This window comes from Eschrichtius robustus, chromosome 3, assembly GCF_028021215.1.
Source record: "Eschrichtius robustus isolate mEscRob2 chromosome 3, mEscRob2.pri, whole genome shotgun sequence".
In the NCBI taxonomy this organism is placed as follows: domain Eukaryota; kingdom Metazoa; phylum Chordata; class Mammalia; order Artiodactyla; family Eschrichtiidae; genus Eschrichtius; species Eschrichtius robustus.
In genome coordinates this window covers 37,619,586-37,640,888 of record NC_090826.1, presented here as the reverse complement: position 1 = coordinate 37,640,888, position 21,303 = coordinate 37,619,586, and the positions used below count along the sequence as shown (strand labels likewise).

The 21,303-nt window shown below is 37.8% G+C and overlaps 1 protein-coding gene across 1 annotated transcript in view; it reads left to right on the top strand.

The window, feature by feature from the left end:
* Positions 1-239: 239 nt before the first annotated feature.
* Positions 240-21,303, top strand: part of ZSWIM5 (zinc finger SWIM-type containing 5) — a 248,428-nt gene continuing 227,364 nt past the window's right edge. Inside the window, exon 1 of the mRNA XM_068537942.1 lies at positions 240-837. Within this exon, the coding sequence (XP_068394043.1) occupies positions 240-837 (598 nt within the window). The remainder of the gene's footprint in view (positions 838-21,303) is intronic.

Genomic DNA, 21,303 nt, shown 5'->3' with positions numbered 1-21,303 from the left:
CGCGCCGCCTCTTTTCCTCAGTCCGCCCCCGTCGGCCCTCGCGGCGCGCGCACCGGACCGGCCTAGGCTCCACACTCAGGCCGGCAGGCTCGCGGGTTTGCTCGCCCCGCCCCCCCCCTCGGCGCCGCAGCTGGGCGCTTGCGCGGGGCGCGTGGCCGAGGCCAGGGTCTCCGCCGCAGCCGGTGCAGTCGCCGCTGCCGCCGCTGCCTCCGCCTCAGTCAGTCAGTCAGTCCCCAGCAATGGCGGAAGGAGGTGAGCGAGAGGAGCTGCTCTCGCCACCGCCGGTCTCTCCGGCCAAGCGCCTGTGCTCGTGGCCCAGTCCGCAGGCTCACCACCCTCGCGGTTCGCCCGGGGCGGCCGGCGGCGGGGTGCGGGGCGTCGGCGGCAGCTGCCTGCCCCTGGGGGCCCGTCCCCACCTGCAGCCCGAGTCCTTGCTGGACTGTGCCGCCAAGACGGTTGCGGAAAAGTGGGCGTACGAGCGGGTGGAGGAGCGCTTCGAGCGGATCCCGGAGCCCGTGCAGCGCCGCATCGTCTACTGGTCCTTTCCGCGGAATGAGCGGGAGATCTGCATGTACTCCAGCTTCCAGTACCGCGGCGGCCCTGGCGCCGGCTCGGCTGGAGGCGCCGCGGGGGCTTCGCCGGCCGAGGAGGGGCCGCCGCCACCCCCCGGGGCCGCCGCTCCGGCCGGCTCCGCCCCCGGGGCAGCCGCGGCAGGGGCGTCCCCCGGACTGGGCTCAGGGGCAGGAGCCGCCGGCGGCGGTGGTGGCGAGGGGCTCCCGTTCCGCCGGGGCATCCGTCTGCTGGACAGCGGCTCCGTGGAGAATGTGCTGCAAGTCGGTAGGTGCTCGCTTGACTCCTCTCTTGTCCCCGGCTTCCTCTTCCGCAGGTGCCTTCTCTTTGCACAAGCCCTGGGCCAAGACCCCGGCTTTCTGCCCAACTCCTGTTCTCCCGTGAAAGGACAAACTAGTCACATAAAAAACTTTTCTTAACATTTCGTTCAGGTCCATTGCTGCTCTTTCCTCCACCAGCCCTGTACCCGCTTTTCTTTTTGTTTGAAGAGCGAATAGATCTCTTTTTTACTCTTCGTTCTACACCCCAGGCCAAGGCAAGAAGGATGGGGAGATTTGGCTTTCTGGATGTAATAATTTCTGAAATGCGTTCTTCTAATTTAAGTTCAGGGAGGAGAGAATTGTTAGTGAATCTGGAGCAAGCGGTCTTACAGGGAACGTTTGAGGGACAGGCTGTCAAAGGCAATCTAGTCTTCGCAGATTGAAGCTGGGTATAATTAACTTTAAAAATGGAAAAAATCAACAAACTACTGTGCATTTCAGACAATTTTAATTACCTGCTTTAATATTTTCCCCCCTGGACCAGTGATAACTTGGGAATCTAGGCTGTGGACTTAACAATAACCGAAGATGGAAATGTGACAGCTTCTCTTTTCCACACTCCCACCCAAGGAAAAAAAAGGCACAATCTGGAGTGGGGGTGGGGTCTATCTTCCTTGTCAGACTGGGGTAAATCAAAAGCTGGTCACATTGGGTTTTTCAAATGCTTCTCATTTAACAAGTCTTCATATTTGCTTTTGTTTTATCTTTTTGTTTGTGGGAAAATGAAAAGGATTTCTTTCTCTTGTACTCCTCCAGAGCTTCTAGTCAGTTTGTTCATCTTATTAAATATATAAATACAGTAGTCCTGATTTGTGGAATGGTTAGGAAGAAAGGGGAAAAAATGACATTGTTTAACATAGACTTGCTATGTGGGAAATTAAAACACTGATTTTTTTTTTTCTATTTGAACTGTTATAGCATTTTGGAAGTGCACCTTATAATCTTTATGCATTTTGTTGTACAGTATATGCTCATATTTATTGAAAAAATATTGATTTTTGAAAGGAGTTGGAGAGAGGTTGTTTTTAGAATTAAACAAGCACAGGAACACACTTACACAGGAACCCTAGACATCTAGCTGTCTTCTCCCCAGGTAAAACTGACATATTTGAAATTTTCTTTTCATTTTAAGAGTAGTACATTGTGGTGTTTCATATAAGGTAGTCTACTTCTGTTTATTGAGAGTCACTGAACCCTGTGTTTCTTTTTAAAACAACATACGCCACAGTTTGTTTTGCAAATGTGAAGTGTAAATTTATCTGAATTTATCCTGTGTCAGAATATAGTGACAGTGGATTGAGAAAGTTTTGTTTATTTGAGGCTAGTCCATTGTGTGTTTGTGTGTATTTTTGAAATAATTAATTGAATAATCAGATAATTAAGGTGTACAGCTTTAATACTGAAAACATGAAAATGAATATAGGCATTTCTTTATTCGTCTGTAGACCTTATTCTTTGTATGAGTTTCTATCAGTTAACTTTTAAGATTCTTGTTTAAAATATTTTGAATTGAAAAGTGTCAATTTACGTGGTCATTTTATAGTAAGAAATATTGGGTTTGAAAGAATTTTCAAACTTTGAGGGGGCAGATGAGAGAGAGGAAGAGTTTTAAAGAGGTATATATTTTGAAAGTGACTATAATGTCAAGTTACAAATGAAATCAGATTTTGTGGGTGATCCAGGTCATGTTTAAATCAGATTTTTTTTTTATAATAAGATAGTTGGCATGCTTATTAGGGTGATGAGCTCTTGTATGATAGTTTTAGGGACTGGAGAAAGGACATATTTAAGCATATTTTCTGATTCTTACTTTGGATTTCATAGATGAAGGTAGGAGAATGAATTAATCACTTTTAAGTAATGCTATTTGAGAACCATGAGCTGTGTAATCTTTATTTTCTGACTTTAATTTATGCTAGTAAGTGTGGAAGAGAAGGATATTCCATTCTCTAGCATTCTGCGTTCTGTATCTTGGCATGAACCATCTTTTAATATGTAAAGTGAGAAACCCATCCCTCATCTCTTAAACCTAAAATGCGAGTATGTGACTTAATCTAGATGATAGGTTTTATAAAAGTATTGCCAAAAGATGAGTGAAAAAGTGATTTGTATGTAGCAAGATGGTAATGATGTTCTTCACGTTATAACTTCACTTCAAACTCAATATAATTACTCAGTGGTATTATTAAAAATTCTACATATTTCCTTACTGTGTCCAAGCCATAGCTGTAACCTCAGAATTGGGAAGTTACTAAAGGCTGATACTTTAGGAAGGAAGGGATGTTAGGGTATTTCTATAACAACATCTTTTAAAGAAAAGATTCATAAGGGGATTTAAATGAGGAAAACAAGAATACCTTAAAATAAATAAATAAATTTAAAAATAAAACAGCACAACAGAATAAAAAATTGGAAGGAAAAAAAATTAGACAACAACAAAAACTTGTACGAAGTGTAGGTATATTAAATTCGGTAACTTCTGATTACTTTCCACGTGGAATCTGGTAATAGGGAGTCATGGACTGGTTGAAAAGCAAATGCTCTGTAGAAAACATCAGATTTTCTGTCAGAACTAAAACTTTCCCAGCTTGATGTAAGCAAATGGGAGGACTAGGTTGTTATGCTCAAAGGATACATTTCTTTTCCATGACAGTACTGAATCAGAAGTACTGTTCCTTTTAAAAGGGGAAAATTGTAAATTAGTGTTTTCATGGACGTCTGTAAGTTTGAAGCTCTGTGAATAGACTTTTCTGATCTCTCAGTATTATGACGGTAATAGAGTTCAGGTGTTTTAAGCATCTGCATTTTTAACCTGTTTAAGAAGCCCATGGAAATAGTGGTAGTATAAACCTTGGGAAAATACTTACTCAGGAATCTGCAGATGGTATAAGAATGGTACAACTATAATTTACCAATAATTTTAAGATGTTGACCCTTTTTTGCTATCCATCATATTTTAAATGGATTTCTCTGTGTTTGGTAAAATTTAAAGGAGGTTTGTGTCTTCTCAGGGAAATGTGAATTGATTGAGGGAAAAGAAGCATTAACAGTTTTTCTCTTGTATGCAGAAATATTATATTTATTTGAATATTTAGATTTTCAAAAATTGGATAAAGGCATGCAGGGTCCTTCAGTGCTGGTATATCTTAATTATATAAATATCCAGAAATTATCATAGATTCTGACAGTTGAGCCCCATATTTTTAGCCTACATGTTTTCTAATAAACACATAATTTGTATGCGGATAGTCTTCAAGACTAGAGCCACAATGCTAAGTACTACTTTATGTGGAAGAAGTGTAATTGCAAAGTCGATAATAATAAAAAGGTCCATTTCAGGAAGTTACCTATAGCTTAAAAGTTAACTAGTAAGTTTATAATTATGAGCATGTATATATTATCAATAAACATCTATGAAATTTTTCTATAGTACAAACTTTTGTGAAATGCAGCAGTAACAAGTATTACAGATGTTGATTTTTATATGTAATTTGTTTTTAATCTCTGTTATTTAGGGGAACAAAAGATATCCTCATCTAAAAAGCTTTTTAGATGTGTGTAAGTTAGAATGAAAAATCATAATAAAATTTCCATGTGGGGAAAAATGACTTATTTATGTGTGAGATATTCCAGCAGGGAAAGCAGCTGCATACCTTTAAGGGATAAGTGGTAACATTTTTTAGAGTAGAAACTTACCAAGTTTTAAAATCACATTGCTCTTTTATTTTTTTTTTGATCAATGAATTCTCTCCTTCCTCCTCCACCACAGTGCCTCACACACACATCTTAATATTTAATAAATGTTTGTTAATTTCCAGAATATACAAACAGCTCGTACAGCTTAATATCAAAAAAACAAAAAGCCCAGTCAAAAAATGGGCAGAAGACCTAAATAAACATTTCTCCAAAGAAGACATACAGATGGCCAACAGGCACATGAAAAGATGCTCAATATCGATAATTATTAGAGAAATGCAAATGAAAGCTACAATGAGGTATCACCTCACACCAGTCAGAATGGCCATAGTTAAAAAGTCTACAAATAATAAATGCTGGAGAGGCCCTGAAGAGAAAGGGACCCTCTTACACTGTTGGTGGGAATGTAAATTGGTGCAGCCATTATGGAGAACAGTATGGCGGTTCCTTAAAAAACTAAAAATAGAGCTGCCATATGATCCAGCAATCCCACTCCTGGGTATATAGCCAGAGAGAACTCTAATATGAAAAGATACATGCACCCAATGTCCATAGCAGCACCTTTTACAATAGCCAAGACATGGAAGCAACCTAAATGTCCATTGACAGAGGAATGAATAAAGAAGATGTGGTACATATATACAGTGGAATATTACTCAGCCATAAAAAAGAATGAAATAATGCCATTTGCAGCAACATGGATGGACCTAGAGATTATCATACTAAGTGAAGAAAGTCAGACAGAGAAAGACAAATATCATATGATTTCACTTATATGTGGAATCTGAAAAAATGATACAAATGAACTTATTTACAAAACTGAAATAGACTCACAGACATAGAACACAAACTTATGGTTACCAAAAGGGATAGTGGGGGTGGGGGGGAGAGATAAATTAGGAGTTTGGGGTTAACATATACAGACTACTGTATATAAAGTAGGTAGACAACGAGGACCTCCTGTATAGCACAGGGAACTATATACAATATCTTGTAATAACCTATAATGGAAGAGAATATGAAAAGGAGTATATATGTTTGTGTGTATAACTGAATTGCTTTGCTGTACACTTGAAACTAACATAACATTGTAAATTAAGTATACTTTGGTAAAAAAAGTCTGTTGAATAGTGAATGTTTAGAAGTTTAAAAACAGACTTCTCAGTGTTCTAAAACTAAGAGAGAGAGACATGAATTTTTATAATGAGTGCAGTGTTAGAAGACATGGGGAAAACTCCATACTTGCGCATATAATAAGCTGATAACAGTAAGTGGTATGAACATTGCAACAGTGTGTATCTTTTATGTTGACTGTCTGTTTTATGTGAAGAATGGTGATTTATCAGTTTCTTCAAAACTTCAGATGAATTCTTATTGAAAGTGACTTTCTCAAGGAATAGAGCTTTAGATTTTAAAGATAATGAATAAACTAAAGATAGTGGACTTTTAGAGGTTATCTTTATTTTAGGAATTAAAAAAATATATTATTGAAGTGTGAATACAAAGTCTAAATTTTGAAGTGAAAGGGCTGGAAATTTACTTAAGCCTATGTGAAACAATTTCTTTGCTCTTGTTTCAGTAATGGCTATTAAAAATCAAGACATTGAGACTTCCCTGGTGGTCCAGTGACTAAGACTCTGTGTTTCCAATGCAGGGGGCCTGGGTTCGATCCCTGGTCAGGGAACTAGATCCCACATGCCACAACTAAAGATCCCACGTGCCACAACTAAGAAGATCCGCATGCCACAACTAAAAGTCCCGCGTGCTGCAACTAAGACCCGGTGCAGCCAGATAAATAAATAAGTAAATAAATAAAATAAATATGTAAAAAAAAAATCAAGACATTAACCGTCAGTATCTTATGGTTGATGGCTATATATATATACACACACGTGTTAAAATGTATAGCGCTATACCCCAAAAAGTCACATTTACTGTATTATTTTAGAAAATAATTTTTAAAAATCAAGACATTAATATGTCAGTAAATTAATGTATAAAAGAAATACTGAAAATGCTGTATTAGTTTCCTATGGCTGCTGTAACAAACTGCCACAAACTGGATGGCTTAAAACAACAGAAATTTACTGTCTCACAGTTCTGGAGGCTGGAAGTCTGAAATCAAGGTATCGGCAGGGTCATGCTCCCTCTGAAACCAATAGGGAAATCCTTCCTTGCCTCTTGCTAGCTTCTGGTGGTTTACCAGGAGTCTTTGGCATTCCTTGGTATACAACTGCATAACTACAATCTCTGCCTTCTTTGTCACAGGCGTTCTTCCTATGTATCTCTGTCTTCACATGGCCATTTTATAAGGACATGGATTATTGGATTAGGGGCCTACACTGCTCCAGTATGAGCTCATTTTACCTAATTACATGTGCAACGACCCTATTTCCAAAAAAAATGGCACGTTCTGAGGTACTGGGGGTTAGGACTTCAACATACCAATTTTGGAGGACACAATTCAACTCATAACAGCTTCTCATGCTTGTTTTTTGTTGCATAACAGAGTTTCATGTGAATTTTAAACTTTTATGTGTTGGATATGGCTTAAATTAGAAATCACCACATTCACTTTATTAGGTAAGCATTATTTCAATTTAATTGATTCAATTTGCATGATTGATTATTTAATATTTTTAATACATGTGGGACTTTTTTGACAAATAAGTGGTCATTTAAAGGTTAAACCTGTCATCCTTCTTTATAAAAAATGATGACTGTGCAATATAGCACTCAGAGTATACATGCATGGATGAACAAATTACTGTGGGATTTTTTTCTTGCATACCATTTATAACTCGTGTATAGAAATAGGTAACCCTCAGTTGTCCAGAGCCTCTTCAGCATCTCCTCCTTCAGTCAGATCACCAGTGGCTTGAGTGTTGTGCCAGTTCTGCATAATCCACTGTACAAGAAGGTATGGGATCTCACTGATAGCTTAAGGGCATAGAGATCGCAGTGCTTGAAGCTTATCATGGAGAAACAGGAGGACAAGCTGGAGATGTTGTACAAGCTCATCCTGGTGGAAAACAAGAGCCTAAGCTGGGGGGCACCTTGTATGGACTTTCTCTGTCATATGTACAAGGAAGTTCGGCAGCTACTGAGCTAGAGCAAGTGGGTAAACAGAATAGGGTCCTAGGCCAGCTTCCAGAAAGCATCCCAGGAGAGCAGAGAAATCTGGACAGTTGCATATCTTACAAGTCATGTAAGCTGACCTCAGTCTCTTTGCTGGGAGGGGGAAGTTTAAGGAGATACTTTCTTTTCTGAGCTGAAATATCCTACCAGTCTGTCATGTCCTACTGATGGAAGGTGCCCCTAATCCCGTCACTTTATCTTGCTTTTCCTATGGTAATGCATGTAGTTTCTCAGTTCACTTTATGTGATTTGGTATTGGGGAATTTGGAGGCACCCAGACCCTGGCAATTTTATGTGTCCCTTTGGACCAGCCTTCAAGAAGAGAGGGGCAGGCAGGAAGGAGTGGGGATCCCAGGATTACTACAGGGGGAGGGGCTGTTAATTTAGCTCTCTGTTAGCAACAACTTCCTATATTAGGGATAAAACGTACACATGCACAAGAGCTGGGGTATAGACCATAGGTGGTGGAGAGAAAAATGATCAGTCCTTCTTGGGCCTGGAAGTCAGCAACATCAGAGTGGTTGATTAGCTTTCCCTCTCTGCTTCCACTCTTCTTTCTCTCTCCTGCAGTGATTGGTGATCACCCCATGGATAGAGATACATTGTCAGAGATGAATAAGTCTAGGAACTGAGTTACAAAATAAATTAAGATCTGGGAGAGATACCAGCCTTCTTTCCAGCTGGAGAGGCCCCAACACTGAATGGTTCTGTAGGGAATCTGATCATCAATTTGCAATACCTCACAGAGCCAGCCCATTTCCCACTCTGAGCTCCTACTGGAAACACTGCTTCTCCAAGCTGGGGGTTCTTGAGGAGAGAGGCAGAGGTGCCTGGAGCAGGTCTCTCCTGCCTGGACACTACTTGGGCTTTAGTATTGACAGAGTGGCTGACAGTTATCTTCCAACCCGAACTGGCTGGGACAGGACAAGGGCTAGCCTTGATGGTGGCCAGGCTCACCTGCTCCCAGCCTGGGATGCCCCTGCTCTGGACCTCTTATTTCTCTTTATTGGTTTATTTTTCAATGCATCTTAAATTTGTAAAGAAATAAAATAAAGATATAAAAAAAAAAAGAAATAGGTAACCCTGAAAGCATATGAACCATGTCTTAACCTTTTTCCAAACCCCAAGTTAATATGGTTCGGAATTGTGTTTGATATTAGAAATAGACTGCAGTCCATTCCAGATTACTTTTATGTGAATTTTCTACCTTGTGGTTTATTTATAGGCTTATTTCTTCCCTCATATAGGCAGCATGCTTCTTGGGCACTTTTAGCCTGTCATGGAGCTGGTATGCCAAGGAAATCACACTCATTTTAACATTAGCTTTAGCATTATATTATCATATGCTAAATTACTCTGATACTTTTCATAATCACATGTAGCCAACTGATTAATTTTAGGTTCTCAGTATTGAGAAAAATTGTCCTCCTGCTTAGAATGTATAATGTGATATGCCATAAATTGGTACTCAGTGCATGCTTATTGAATGAATGAGTAAACTGTTGTATAATTTAAAAAATATTTATGTAGTATGGAAATCTCTCTTCCTTGATTTATATGTAACTGGAGCCTAGGAGATATACTAGCAAGATATATAAATAAAATAAAGATGTAATTTCTGCATTGTTTTGATTTTTAAAACATTATATAGATTAAAAAATACCACTGAAAGTTATTATTAACTAGTTCTTGATTCATTCATTGAACATTTAGCCACTTGTTTTGTGTAAAGCTCAGTAAATAATTGTTTACTTATTTTGGGTGGAAATCATTCCAAAATACTTTGTATTTCCCTACCTTAGAATACAAACCCAAGTTGGGCACTAAAGCCTATGCTTCTAGAACTGCATTATGTTGCCATCTTTATGTAGGTGGGAAGTTGTAAACTGAGTGGGTACTTGACCCTAAGAAATTCTCTGAAACCTGCTTTTGAAAAGCTTTTTTGGTCATTTGCTTCTTTCTCATTATAATGGAGTGATGAATGTGGTAAGCAAGGCAGTATAATATAGTTACCGTCTTTAAAAATACATTGTTGAATCAAAAGATGAAGTACCCTCTCCCTGGTGGTTTTCTTACCTTAAGAACAGTTGTTTTTATATTTATTTAGTCTTTAAGGAAATGCAAATTAAAACCTAAGGAAATACTATACACACACTAGAATGTGTTAAATAAAAGACTGACACTACCAAGTACTGACAAGGATGTGGAGCAACTAGAACTCTCTTACATTGCTGGTGGGAATGCAAAATGATACAGCCACTTTGGAAAACAGTTCCTTTCTTTTTTTAAAAAAATTATTTATTTTATTATTTTATTTTTTGGCTGCGTTGGGTCTTCGTTGCTGCGCGCGGGCTTTTGTCTGGTTGCAGCGAGCAGGGGCTACTCTTCGTTGCAGTGCGCGGGCTTCTCATTGCGGTGGCTTCTCTTGTTGCGGAGCACCGGCTCTAGGCGCGTGGGCTTCAGTAGTTGTGGCTCACAGGCTCTAGAGTGCAGGCTCAGTAGTTGTGGCGCAAGGGCTTAGTTACTCCGTGGCATGTGGGATCTTCCCAGAGCAGGGATCGAACCCGTGTCCCCTGCATTGGCAGGTGGATTCTTAACCACTGCGCCACCAGGGAATTCCCAGAAAACAGTTTCTTATAAAATTAATCATACACTTAATCATAAGATTCAGCAACCTATTCCTAGGTATCTGCTTTAAAGAAATGAAAACATATGTTCATATAAAGATTTGTACTTGAATATTCAGAACAGCTTTATTCAGAATAGCCCTAAACTGGAAACAACCCATATGTCTATGAAATGGGTGAATAGATAAAGAAATTGTTGTATATGCATATAGTGGAATACTGTTCAGCAATAAAAAAGAACAAACTGATGGCCTAAAACATGGATGATTCTTAAAAGCATTATCCTAAATAAAAGAAGACAGACCAAAAAGAGAACATACAATACAATTCCATATACATGAAATTTTAGAAAGCCTTAAGCTGTAGTGACAGAAAGTAAATCAATGGTTGCTAGGGGAGAGGGAAGTGGGGCATGAGGAAACTTTTTTGGGTAATGGAAATGTTCTATGTTGTGATTATGGTAGTGGTTACATGGCTGTATTCATTTGTCAAAACTTAATCGTATACTTAAAATTGGTATATTTTATTGAACGTAAATTATGCCTCAAAAATTGATTTTAAAGGAAAGAGTGGTGGGTTCCAGTCTTGGTTTCACATTAAAATCACCTGGGGAGATTTTTTAAAAAATAGTGCCAAGGACTCACCCCGAATTAATTAAATAAGAATCTGTTGAGAATGAGGACTGAACTTCAGAATTTTTAAAAAGTTCCTAGGTTGTTTTATGTGCAGCCAAGGTTTGAAAACACTGTTCTAGAAAAATGATCACCTTTGTTAGTGTTGTCAGTGTTTTTAAACTTATCATAGGCAGTCAAAACATTATGTAATATTTATTACACAAGTGCTATGGACTACGTCAACTTTCTTTTCTACTTCAGTCTATTTTCTTTTATCTATCTTTAGGTTTATTAATGGATCTCAAGGAAAATTATTCTCTTACTACTTAAAATGTGTGTCTGTGTTTTGGAAAGGTCTTATGCAAAAGTGTATAAATTCTTGCCATCAAAAGACACTTGTATAAATGTAATGCCAACATATAATTTTATTCATGTTTGTTCATTCCTCCATTCATTTATAAAACTTATATTTAACATTTTTAAATATTCTGTGCAAAATAGAATATAAATTCTGTAGTTAAGGAGTATACAGTTTAGTATAGGATACACATTAAAATAGCACTTAACACAGTGTTCTGTAATGATAGAGGTAGTTACTGTGGAGGCAAAGGGTAGAAAGTGATTAGAGAAATGAGGACAGCTGGATAAATTGCTCTATTTTAATATTCCAATTATAAGAAATTTAAAAATTATGTCTAATATTGCAATATTAGATTGAAAACACTATTTATTGCTTACAAGTTAGATTGACCCTTCATGAAATTCTTTCTATATTGGCATTTCTCTACCCTATAATACTCTAGCCTATAGTTGATTCAAAGGGGTAACATTGGCAGGCAGGAAGATGACAAAAATACTGCCAGATATTCTTTTTTTTTTTTCAGAATAAATTTTATAGATTTCTGTCTTTACAATAGCTTTGTTATATCTTCATAGGATCCTTTTTTTCTTTTTTAAAAAAATTGTTGCTTTTTAAAGGTACAAATATATGATAGAGCTAATCAGTAAAATAGATTTTGGTCCATCCATCCATTCATTATCTTGCATTCTGTAAGCAACAGGAGAATGTATTATGCCTCTGAAAGCCTTTGGAGATAATTACATTTTTTCCCTATTCATTCATGGTTTTATTGAATGGAAGCCTGCCACATTAATACATTCAGTAAAAGTCAGCCTGTTTTTATTTTGCTTAAATCTATCAACACCTGGTAAACTGACATGACTGTCAAGCATCACCAACATACATTGATGTTAGTGGTATAAAATCCTTCCCCATGTTATGGTTCTTGTGAAAAAATACTTTTGCTAATCTTTTCTCTCACTCAATATTATATTATTATTTTTATTTTTAATTAAAGTATAGATGATTTAGAATTTTATAGTTTCAGGTGTACAACAGAGTGATTCAGTTTTTTATAGATTATACTCAATATTATTGTACTCTTTACTGTCGTGTATATTTGCATTTATCTACTATATATTATATTATCATATATATTATATAATATGACATATGATATATATGTGATTATATTATATATTATCATATATATGCAGGGACTATGCAGCAGATAGCCTCAGAATTCTGGCTCCTCACTATGTCTCAGTTTCCTCAAGTATAAATGGACCAGAATGATGGTCCATTTGTTTTATACTCAAAAGGAATTGTTTTGAGTATAAATCAATTAATATGTTAAGTATTTAGAACAGGGCCTAGCACTTATCAGGTATTACGTAAATATTCATTCACTATTATTCTTGTATCAGAATTGTTGAGAGTATTCCTTATTTGTTACCTTTCCTTCTTTAACCTTCTCGCCACCTCTGAAGCCTTTTCAATCTGACTTCTGCTTTCGCTCACTATATTAAAATTGATCTCTTAAAGGTCACCAATGACCTCATGATTGCCAGACACGGTATCCTTTTTGCAGTCCTCATCCATCATGACCTCTGTATAGCATTCTCTGTAGTCTTCTGAACTTTCCTGTTGAAATGTTTCTTCCTAGATTTTTGTTTTACTTCACCATTCTGGTTTTCCTTCTACCTTCCTTCTTTATTCTCTTACCCCACAAAAGTAGGATTACCTTCTTGCCCCAAGTTTTCTAATTAAGCAATCTTATTTATTTCTATAGCTTCAATAACTATTTTAAGAACATAAGTTAGTATATAATGTAATGGTTTCAAATTTGTTTCAAGCAACTCTACTTATTTTCAATTGAAATCTTACATGATATTCCAGTTTTTGCGCAGAAAAATTTGAGATGTTTTGGGAATTGGGATGGGGCCCAAAACTCAGGCAGCTTGGCCAGCTTCTTCCCTTTGATCCCTGACGCACTTCCAAATAATCTTAATCTTGGGATTTGTAGTCTGGAGATCTGCCTGAGATTTCTCATCTGTACAAGTGTTAGGATTTTTGTGAGATTCTAAAGAAACTAATATACATGAAAGTACTTTATAAATGTCACTGTGCAAATACTATGACTGTTAAGTGTACATCGTTGTTTCTCCCTCTTGAATTCAAGATCAGCATGTATATTTGCTTGCTAGATATTTCTAAATGGATACCCTAATAGCCACTCAAAATGAATATGTCTGATAAGGGATTAATGTTCAGAATATGTAAAGAACTCCTACAACTCAACAACAAAAAGCAAACAACCTGATTAAAAAATGGTCAAAGGACTTGAATAAACACTTCTACAAAGAAGATATGCAAATGGCCAATAAGCACGTGAAAAGATGCTCAACATCACTCACTAATCATTAGGAAAATGCAAAAAACCACAGTGGGACATCACTTCATATCCATTAGGATGTCTGTTATAAAGAAAAAAAAAAAAACAGAAAATACCAAGTGTTGGTAAGGATATGGAGAAATTGGAACCCTTGTGCATCACTAATGGGAATATAAAATGGTGCAGCTTCTGTGGAAAATGTTATGGTAGTTCCTCAAAAAACTAAACATAAAATTACTGGATTCAGCAATTCCGCTTCTGGGTCTGTGGCCAAAAGACTTGAAAGCAGGAACTCGAACAGATATTTGTACACCCACATTATAGCAGCAGTAGTCACAATTGCCAAAAGGCACAAGCAACCCAAGTGTCCAACGACAGATGAATGGATAGACAAAATTTAGTATATACATACAATTTACTATTATTCAGCCTTAAAAAGGAAGGAAATTCTGATACATGGTACAACATGGATGAACCTTGAGGACATTACGCTAAGTGAAGTAAGCCAGACACAAAAGGTCAAAAATTGTATGATTCCACTTATATGAGCTACCTAAAATAGGCAAATTCATAAGAGACAGAAAGTAAAATAGAGGTTACTAGAGGCTGGGGGGAGAGGGGAATGGAAAGTTATTATTTAAGGGGTAAACAGAGTTTTATTATGGGATAATGAAAAAGTTCTAGGGACTTCCCTGGTGGTGCAGTGGTTAAGAATCCGCCTGCCAGTGCAGGGGACACAGGTTTGATTCCTGGTCTGGGAAGATCCTACATGCTGCGCAGCAACTAAGCCCATGTGCCAAAACTACTGAGCCTGCGTTCTAGAGCCCGCAAGCCACAACTACTGAGCCTGCGTGCCACAACTACTGAAGCCCGCGCACCTAGAGCCCGTGCTTCGCAACAAGACGAGACACCGCAGTGAGGAGTCCACACACCGCAACGAAGAGTAGCCCCTGCTCGCTGCAGCTAGAGAAAGCCCGCGCGCAGCAACGAAGACCCAACGCAGCCAAAAATAAATAAAATAAAATAAATAAATTTATAAAAAAAAGAAAAAGTTCTAGAGATGGATAATGGTGATGGTTGCACAGCAGTGTGAATGTACTTAATGTCACTGAACTGTATGCTTAAAATGGGTAAAGAGTACATCTTATTTATATTTTACCACAAGAAAAAAAGTTTTAAAAAAGGCTACATGTCATATGATTCAGTTTATATGAAATGTCCAGAATAGGCAAATCCTAAAGACAGAAAGTAGATTCGTGGTTTTCAGGACCTGGCGGTAGGGAAAGTAATTGCTGATGGGTATGGGGTTTCTTTTTTGGGTGATGAACTGTTCTAATATTAGATAATGGTGATGATTGCACAAATCTGTGAATATACTAAATACCACTGAATTGTACACTTTAAAAGAGTGAGTTTTGTGATATATGAATTACATCACAATAAAGCTGTTATTTAAAAAGCAAATATTCCAAATAGGAAAAAAAAAAACTTCAAAGACATTCTTTTTTCTTAGGAAATGAGGTCTAAATTCCTAAGCCTTATTATTAGAGACTGGGGTTCAAATTTCAGTTCTGCTACTTTCTAGCTGTGTAACCTTAGATGACAAGTTACTTAACCCTTCTGTGCCTCAGTTTCTTTATCTCTAAAATGGAGACACAATACCATCTCAGAATGTTTATATCATAGTTAAATGAGATAATGTATTCAAAGTCAACTTGGAATTTCTTACACATTGTAGGGTAGTACTATGAATATTAATTCTCTTTGTTTTAACCTTCCCTGCCTCTTAACAGTCTATACATCTGTTTTTAAAAGTGCCTTTTCCTTATCTACTTAGTTGAAATTAAACCTTCCATTTTAGTCCTATGCATTATTCAGCAGTTGTTTATTAAGTACCTATTATGTGTTAAGCTCTTGTCTAGATGCTTGGAGATATGGCAGTGAATAAAACAGAATTCCCGCTTTCATGGAGCATACATTTTAGTTAGGGGACAGACAGCACTTTCTACTTTCAGCTTGTGTTATAATTATTTATTATTAGGTATGATTTTCCCTTCCAGTCTGTAAGCACTTCTAGGGCAAGGACTGTATCCTACAATATATTCAGCATCCAGCACAATACCTAGTAGAATTCATAATGGACTTTTAAGAGGTCTTTGTGGAAATGAATTGAAACCATTATCTTTTTAATTTCTATGATTTTCATAATAGTGATTCCCAACACTGCTGCTTTATATTTTACTCACATCACTTGAGGAACTTTGGTAAAATACATTCTGGGGCTCTACCCTTGTAAATTCTAGTTAACTAAAATTGGAATGGGGCTCAGGAATCTGTTTCTTTGACAAGCTCTCCAGGTTTAAATGTTGCTCTATTGATTGATTTATACACTAGCTTTTTCCAAACCAGATTTGGAAATTGTGGGTCAAATTGAAAAAAAATGGATAGAGTGGTTATAGGAAAGAGTTATATGAAAAAGTCATTAATCTTAGCAGCACTGCATTTGCTATTAGGAAAACCACTAATATCTATCCTTCGTTCTTTTTATTTATTTATTTATTTATTTGAGTAATTTTAAAAAATAAATTTATTTATTTTATTAATTTATTTTTGGCTGTGTTGGGTCTTCGTTGCTGTGCACGGGCTTTCTCTAGTTGCGGCGAGCAGGGGCTGCTCTTTGTTGCGGTGCGCGGGCTTCTCATTGCAGTGGCTTCTCTTGTTGTGGAACACGGACTCTAGGCGTGTGGGCTTCAGTAGTTGTGGCGCATGGGCTCAGTAGTTGTGGCACACGGGCTTAGTTGCTCCGTGGTATGTGGGATCTTCCCGGACCAGGGCTTGAACCCGTGTTCCCTGCATTAGTAGGCGGATTCTTAACCACTGCACCACCAGGGAAGTCCCTATCCTTTGTTCTTTTTAAATGCTAGTTCTTAACATAGTGTGTCCAAAATGATTCTCCACATTTTAATAGGTAGTACGTTTTTGAAAAAGCACTGGAAAAGTCTGAAAGGATTTACGTCAAACTGATAAATAATCTCTGTGAAGAGAAAGGGGAATAGGGGTGACCAAGAGGAAATTTAATCTGTATTGTTTTAATTATTTTATAGTGAGAACCTATTTACATATTCCTTATATAATAATGTAATTAAAATAAGTTAAAGACAATATGATTTATTCAGCTGCATTTTGGTCAGCATCTTTGTCTTTTAAGTTAACATGTGTTGGACAGATGTCATTTGACCTTTATAAACGTGATTTAGGTAAGGGGTTCTTAACCTGGCACCTGTAAATGGCTTTCAGGGATCCAGGAACTCCTGAAATTATTTTCAGATTTTACAAATGCATATGGACATTTTTCAGAGAAGACAGTATATAACTTTCATTTGATACTCAAAGGGATCCATAACTCAAATAAGTTCAGGAACCACTAATTTATGCAGAAGAATCTGCTTAATTTGATAAAAATCCTGCAATAAGTTCCTCTATTGCCTTTGAGCCTTGATGTGTATAATATGGGTGGATGTGATTCATTAACCATTTTTATTCTACCCATTTCAGGTTATGAATAGGATAGTTACTTTATTTTCTTAAAGGTTAACACAGATCTACTATTTGCTATTTCTACTGAATACTTCAATTTTGTCATCTTTTATATATTTATTCTGTTTTGCTACTTATCTAAATGCTGCTAAGTTCCTTTTTTTTTGTTTTAACAGAATGATGCCTTGACATTATTGTGCCATAGACAGCTAAGTTTTAATGATTTGCACTAGCTGAAATAATATCCTATGAGGTTACTGAATAGAGTAGATCATAGCTACCTCTTTATCGAATTTTCCTATGGAATCAGATTTTTTAGGTTATGTTCCCTGGGAAATAGACTCTGAGATGGAGATTTGCCTGCAGAAAGTTTATTAAGAACAATACTTGTAATGGAGCGAGGGAAGCAAGATTAGGAGGGCAGAGAGATTCAACTGATGCAGTTGCAACAGAGACTTTAGTCAGTCCTTTTGGGAACTCTGGAGCTTGGATGACACTTCAGAGCTGTCTGGAATTAGATGTGGGCTGACCTGAGGGCGTAACCTTGGGTGGGGTAGTTTCTTTCTGTGGAAGAGATGGAACTACACAGTTCTCCTTCCCAGTTGCAGAAAGTGCTTTAAGCAGATCGCTTTCAACTGTCAGCTGGTTCAGGGTCGGCCTCAGCTACAGAGAGCTGCTTCACCTGAGATCACAGTCTTCTAGGGGCAGCTTGCAAACGGCTGAGCAAGGTGGGGGTATAAAGGTCTAGCTATTTTTGACAGGCAGTACTTGCTCCAGGGAACTGTACCTGGTTGTCAGGCCTGCATTACAGTTTGACTTCTTCCTCTTCTCAACCTGCTTCTGTTGCCTTTCCTTCACAGGTATTGATTTCTAATAAGCATCTTGCATCCCAAATTCCCTCTCAGTGTGTGCTTTTAGAGAACGCAACCCATGATACTTTGGTTGAGGGCAGTTTGTGGAGGAGGACTTGGCCGTGAGCTGCTAGCAGCCAACTCTCTTGACAGAGGAATGAATGCCTTGGTCTTGAAGGGAGTATCTGGTCACTGTATTCCTTGTGCCTCTTGGATTCATTTCATATAGTAATTTCACCCCATGTGGGAACAAATTCTGTAACATTCTGTTTGGTCTCTTATAAAATGTGGGGAATTTACAAGAGTGAGATTAGCAGATGAATTACAAACTCTTCCACTACAGCTAGTCTCCAGATAACAACTGATATTCACTGTCTCCCTCCACTAATTTCCAGTCTAGATTCTTGGCTAGACTCTTTTCCTGTTTAGGTGGCTTACCAGATGGGGTGACTGTCATGACTGAGGAGTCTGAGCCTAGTTACCATGCCCTTTTTAGGTCTTGGCCACTATACTTGTTCATTTACTGTCAACATTGGGCAAGGGGGAGTATCAAGAGATGCTCCAGTGATAACCTTGATGCTAAATGTCATCTACTTCCTGATGTTACTTTTCTTTGTGTTGGTAAATCTGCTTAATTTCATAAACACCATATGTTGCTAACGTAGCACATTATATTTATGTGACATTAAAATCAGATCTATTATTTGGGTTTTAAAGATCAAATATAACCTTGTTGAATCTGCTTTATTAATGTTTCTTTGATACATGATGGGAATGCTAATTGCAGAGGTTTGTAGATTGTCACCTCTTGTGTTGTCCCTTGCAAATATTATTAATATATCATCAGGATAATTAGCAACAAAAGAAGTTCCTTATCCAAAATCTTATGTTTTTATTTGTAGTATTTTAGTATAGTTTTATTTAGAACTTTAGTTAGTAGTGAGTGGTTTTTTAGCACTTTCTCCCCATTACCTACTCACTTAGAGATCAGAACTGAAAAACTGAGAAGGAGTTGGATTTTAACTTACTGCAGTTATGTAGCCATGTGATAATTATGTCATTTAGCAAACCATCAAGACAAGTTAGCATTGCTGGGAGGTTTTAGTAAGGAACCTTCCTTCTGCTCTGAAGCCAAGGCTGCCTGATGAGGCCTTGAACGTGAGAGTGTTGGCAGTGTCCCTGAAGAGACTTAGTATTTTGGAACTGGGGGCCTCTCTTAGCAGACTTCCTTCCTTCCTTCCTTCCTTCCTTCCTTCCTTCCTTCCTTCCTTCCTTCCTTCCTTCCTTCTTCCTTCCTTCCTTCCTTCCTTCCTTCCTTCCTTCTTCCTTCCTTCCTTCCTTCCTTCCTTCCTTCCTTCCTTCCTTCCTTCCTTCCTTCCTTCCTCCCTTCCTTTTTTTCTTAACACTTTTGGTAAGATATAATTCACATACCATACAACTCACCCATATACCCAGGTGTATATTCACAGATATGGGTAGCCATCACCACAGTCAATTTTAGAACATTTTTATCATCTTAAAAGAAACCCTCGGGGACTTCCCTGATGGTCCAGTGGTAAAGAATCTGCCTTACAATGCAGGGGAAGTGGGTTTGGTCCCTGGTCAGGGAACTAAGATCCCACATGCTGCGGGGCAAGTAAGCCTGCAAGCCACAACTGCTGAGGTTGCGCGCCTCAACTAGAGCGCCTGCGTGCTGCAAACTACAGAGCCCATGTGCTCTGAAACCTGTGCGCTGCAACTACAGAGCCCATGCACCCTGGAGCCTGCACGCCACAACTAGAGAAGAAAACCTGCATGCCACAGCTAGAGAAAAGCCTGCGTGCCACAACAAAGAGCCCGCACACCACAAGGAAAGATCCCGCATGCCTCAACGAAGATCCCCCATGCCGCAACTAAGACCCGACGCAGCCAAAAATAAATAAAATAAATAAATAAATAATAAATCTTAAAAAAAAAAAAAGAAACTCTATACCCTTTAATAGCACTACCCAATCCTATCATCCCCTCTTAACCCTAAGCAACCACTAATTTCTGTCTCTATGCCTATTCTGGACATTTCAAATAAATGGAATCATATAACATATAGTCTTTTGTGACTGGCTTCTTTCACTTAGCATAATTTTTCAAGGTTCATCTGTGTTGTTGCACACATCAGTACTCCATTCCTTGTTATGGCTGAATAATATTCCATTGTATGTATATACTACATTTTGTTTATCCATTCCTTAGTTGTTGGACTTCTGTGTAGCTTCCCTTTTCGTTAAGAATAATGCTGCGATGAACATTCATGTACAAACTTTTGTGTGGACATATGTTTTCATTTCTTTTGGGAATAGAATTGTTGTGTCATATGATAACTCTATGTTTAACCTTTTGAGGAACTGCCAAACTATTTTCCAAAGTGGCTACACCATTTTATAATCCCCCCAGCAATGTATAAGGATTTCAATTTCTCTGCATGCTTGCCAACAATTGTTATTATCTATCTTTTTTATTATTGCCATCCTAGTGGGAGTGAAGAAGTATTTCATTATGGTTGATTTTGATTTGCAATTCTCTGATGACTAATGATATTGAGCATCTTTTCATGTGCTTATTGGTCATTTGTGTATCTTCTTTGGAGAAATGACTATTCATATCCTTTGCCCATTTTTAAGTTGGGTTGTCTTTTTATTGCTGAGTTGTAAGTGTTCTTTATTCTAGATAGTAGTCTCTTATCACATTTATGATTTGCAAACATATTCTTACACTTTGTGGACTGTCTTTTCACTTTATCGGTCATAACCTTTGAAGCACAAAAGTTTTTAGTTTTGATGAAGTACAGTTTATTTTTTTCTTTGTTGCTTGTTTTCTTGATAACATTTCTAAGAAAACATTGCCTAGCACAAGAACATGAAGATTTACTCCTATGTTTTCTTCTATGAGTTTTATAGTTTTAGCTCTTGTACTTCTATGTTCCATTTTGAGTTGATTTTTGTATATGGTATCAGAAATGTCTTCAACTTCATTCTTTTGCATGTCATTATCCAGTTGTCCCAGCATAATTTGTTTAAATGACTATTCTTTCCCCCATGAATGGTCTTGGCACTCTTGTTGAAAGTTAATTGAAAATTAATTAAATTTATTTCTGGACTCTCTGTTCTGGTTGATCGATCAATATGTGTGTACTTATGTCAATATCACACTATTTTGATTTGTATTGCTCTGTAGTAAGT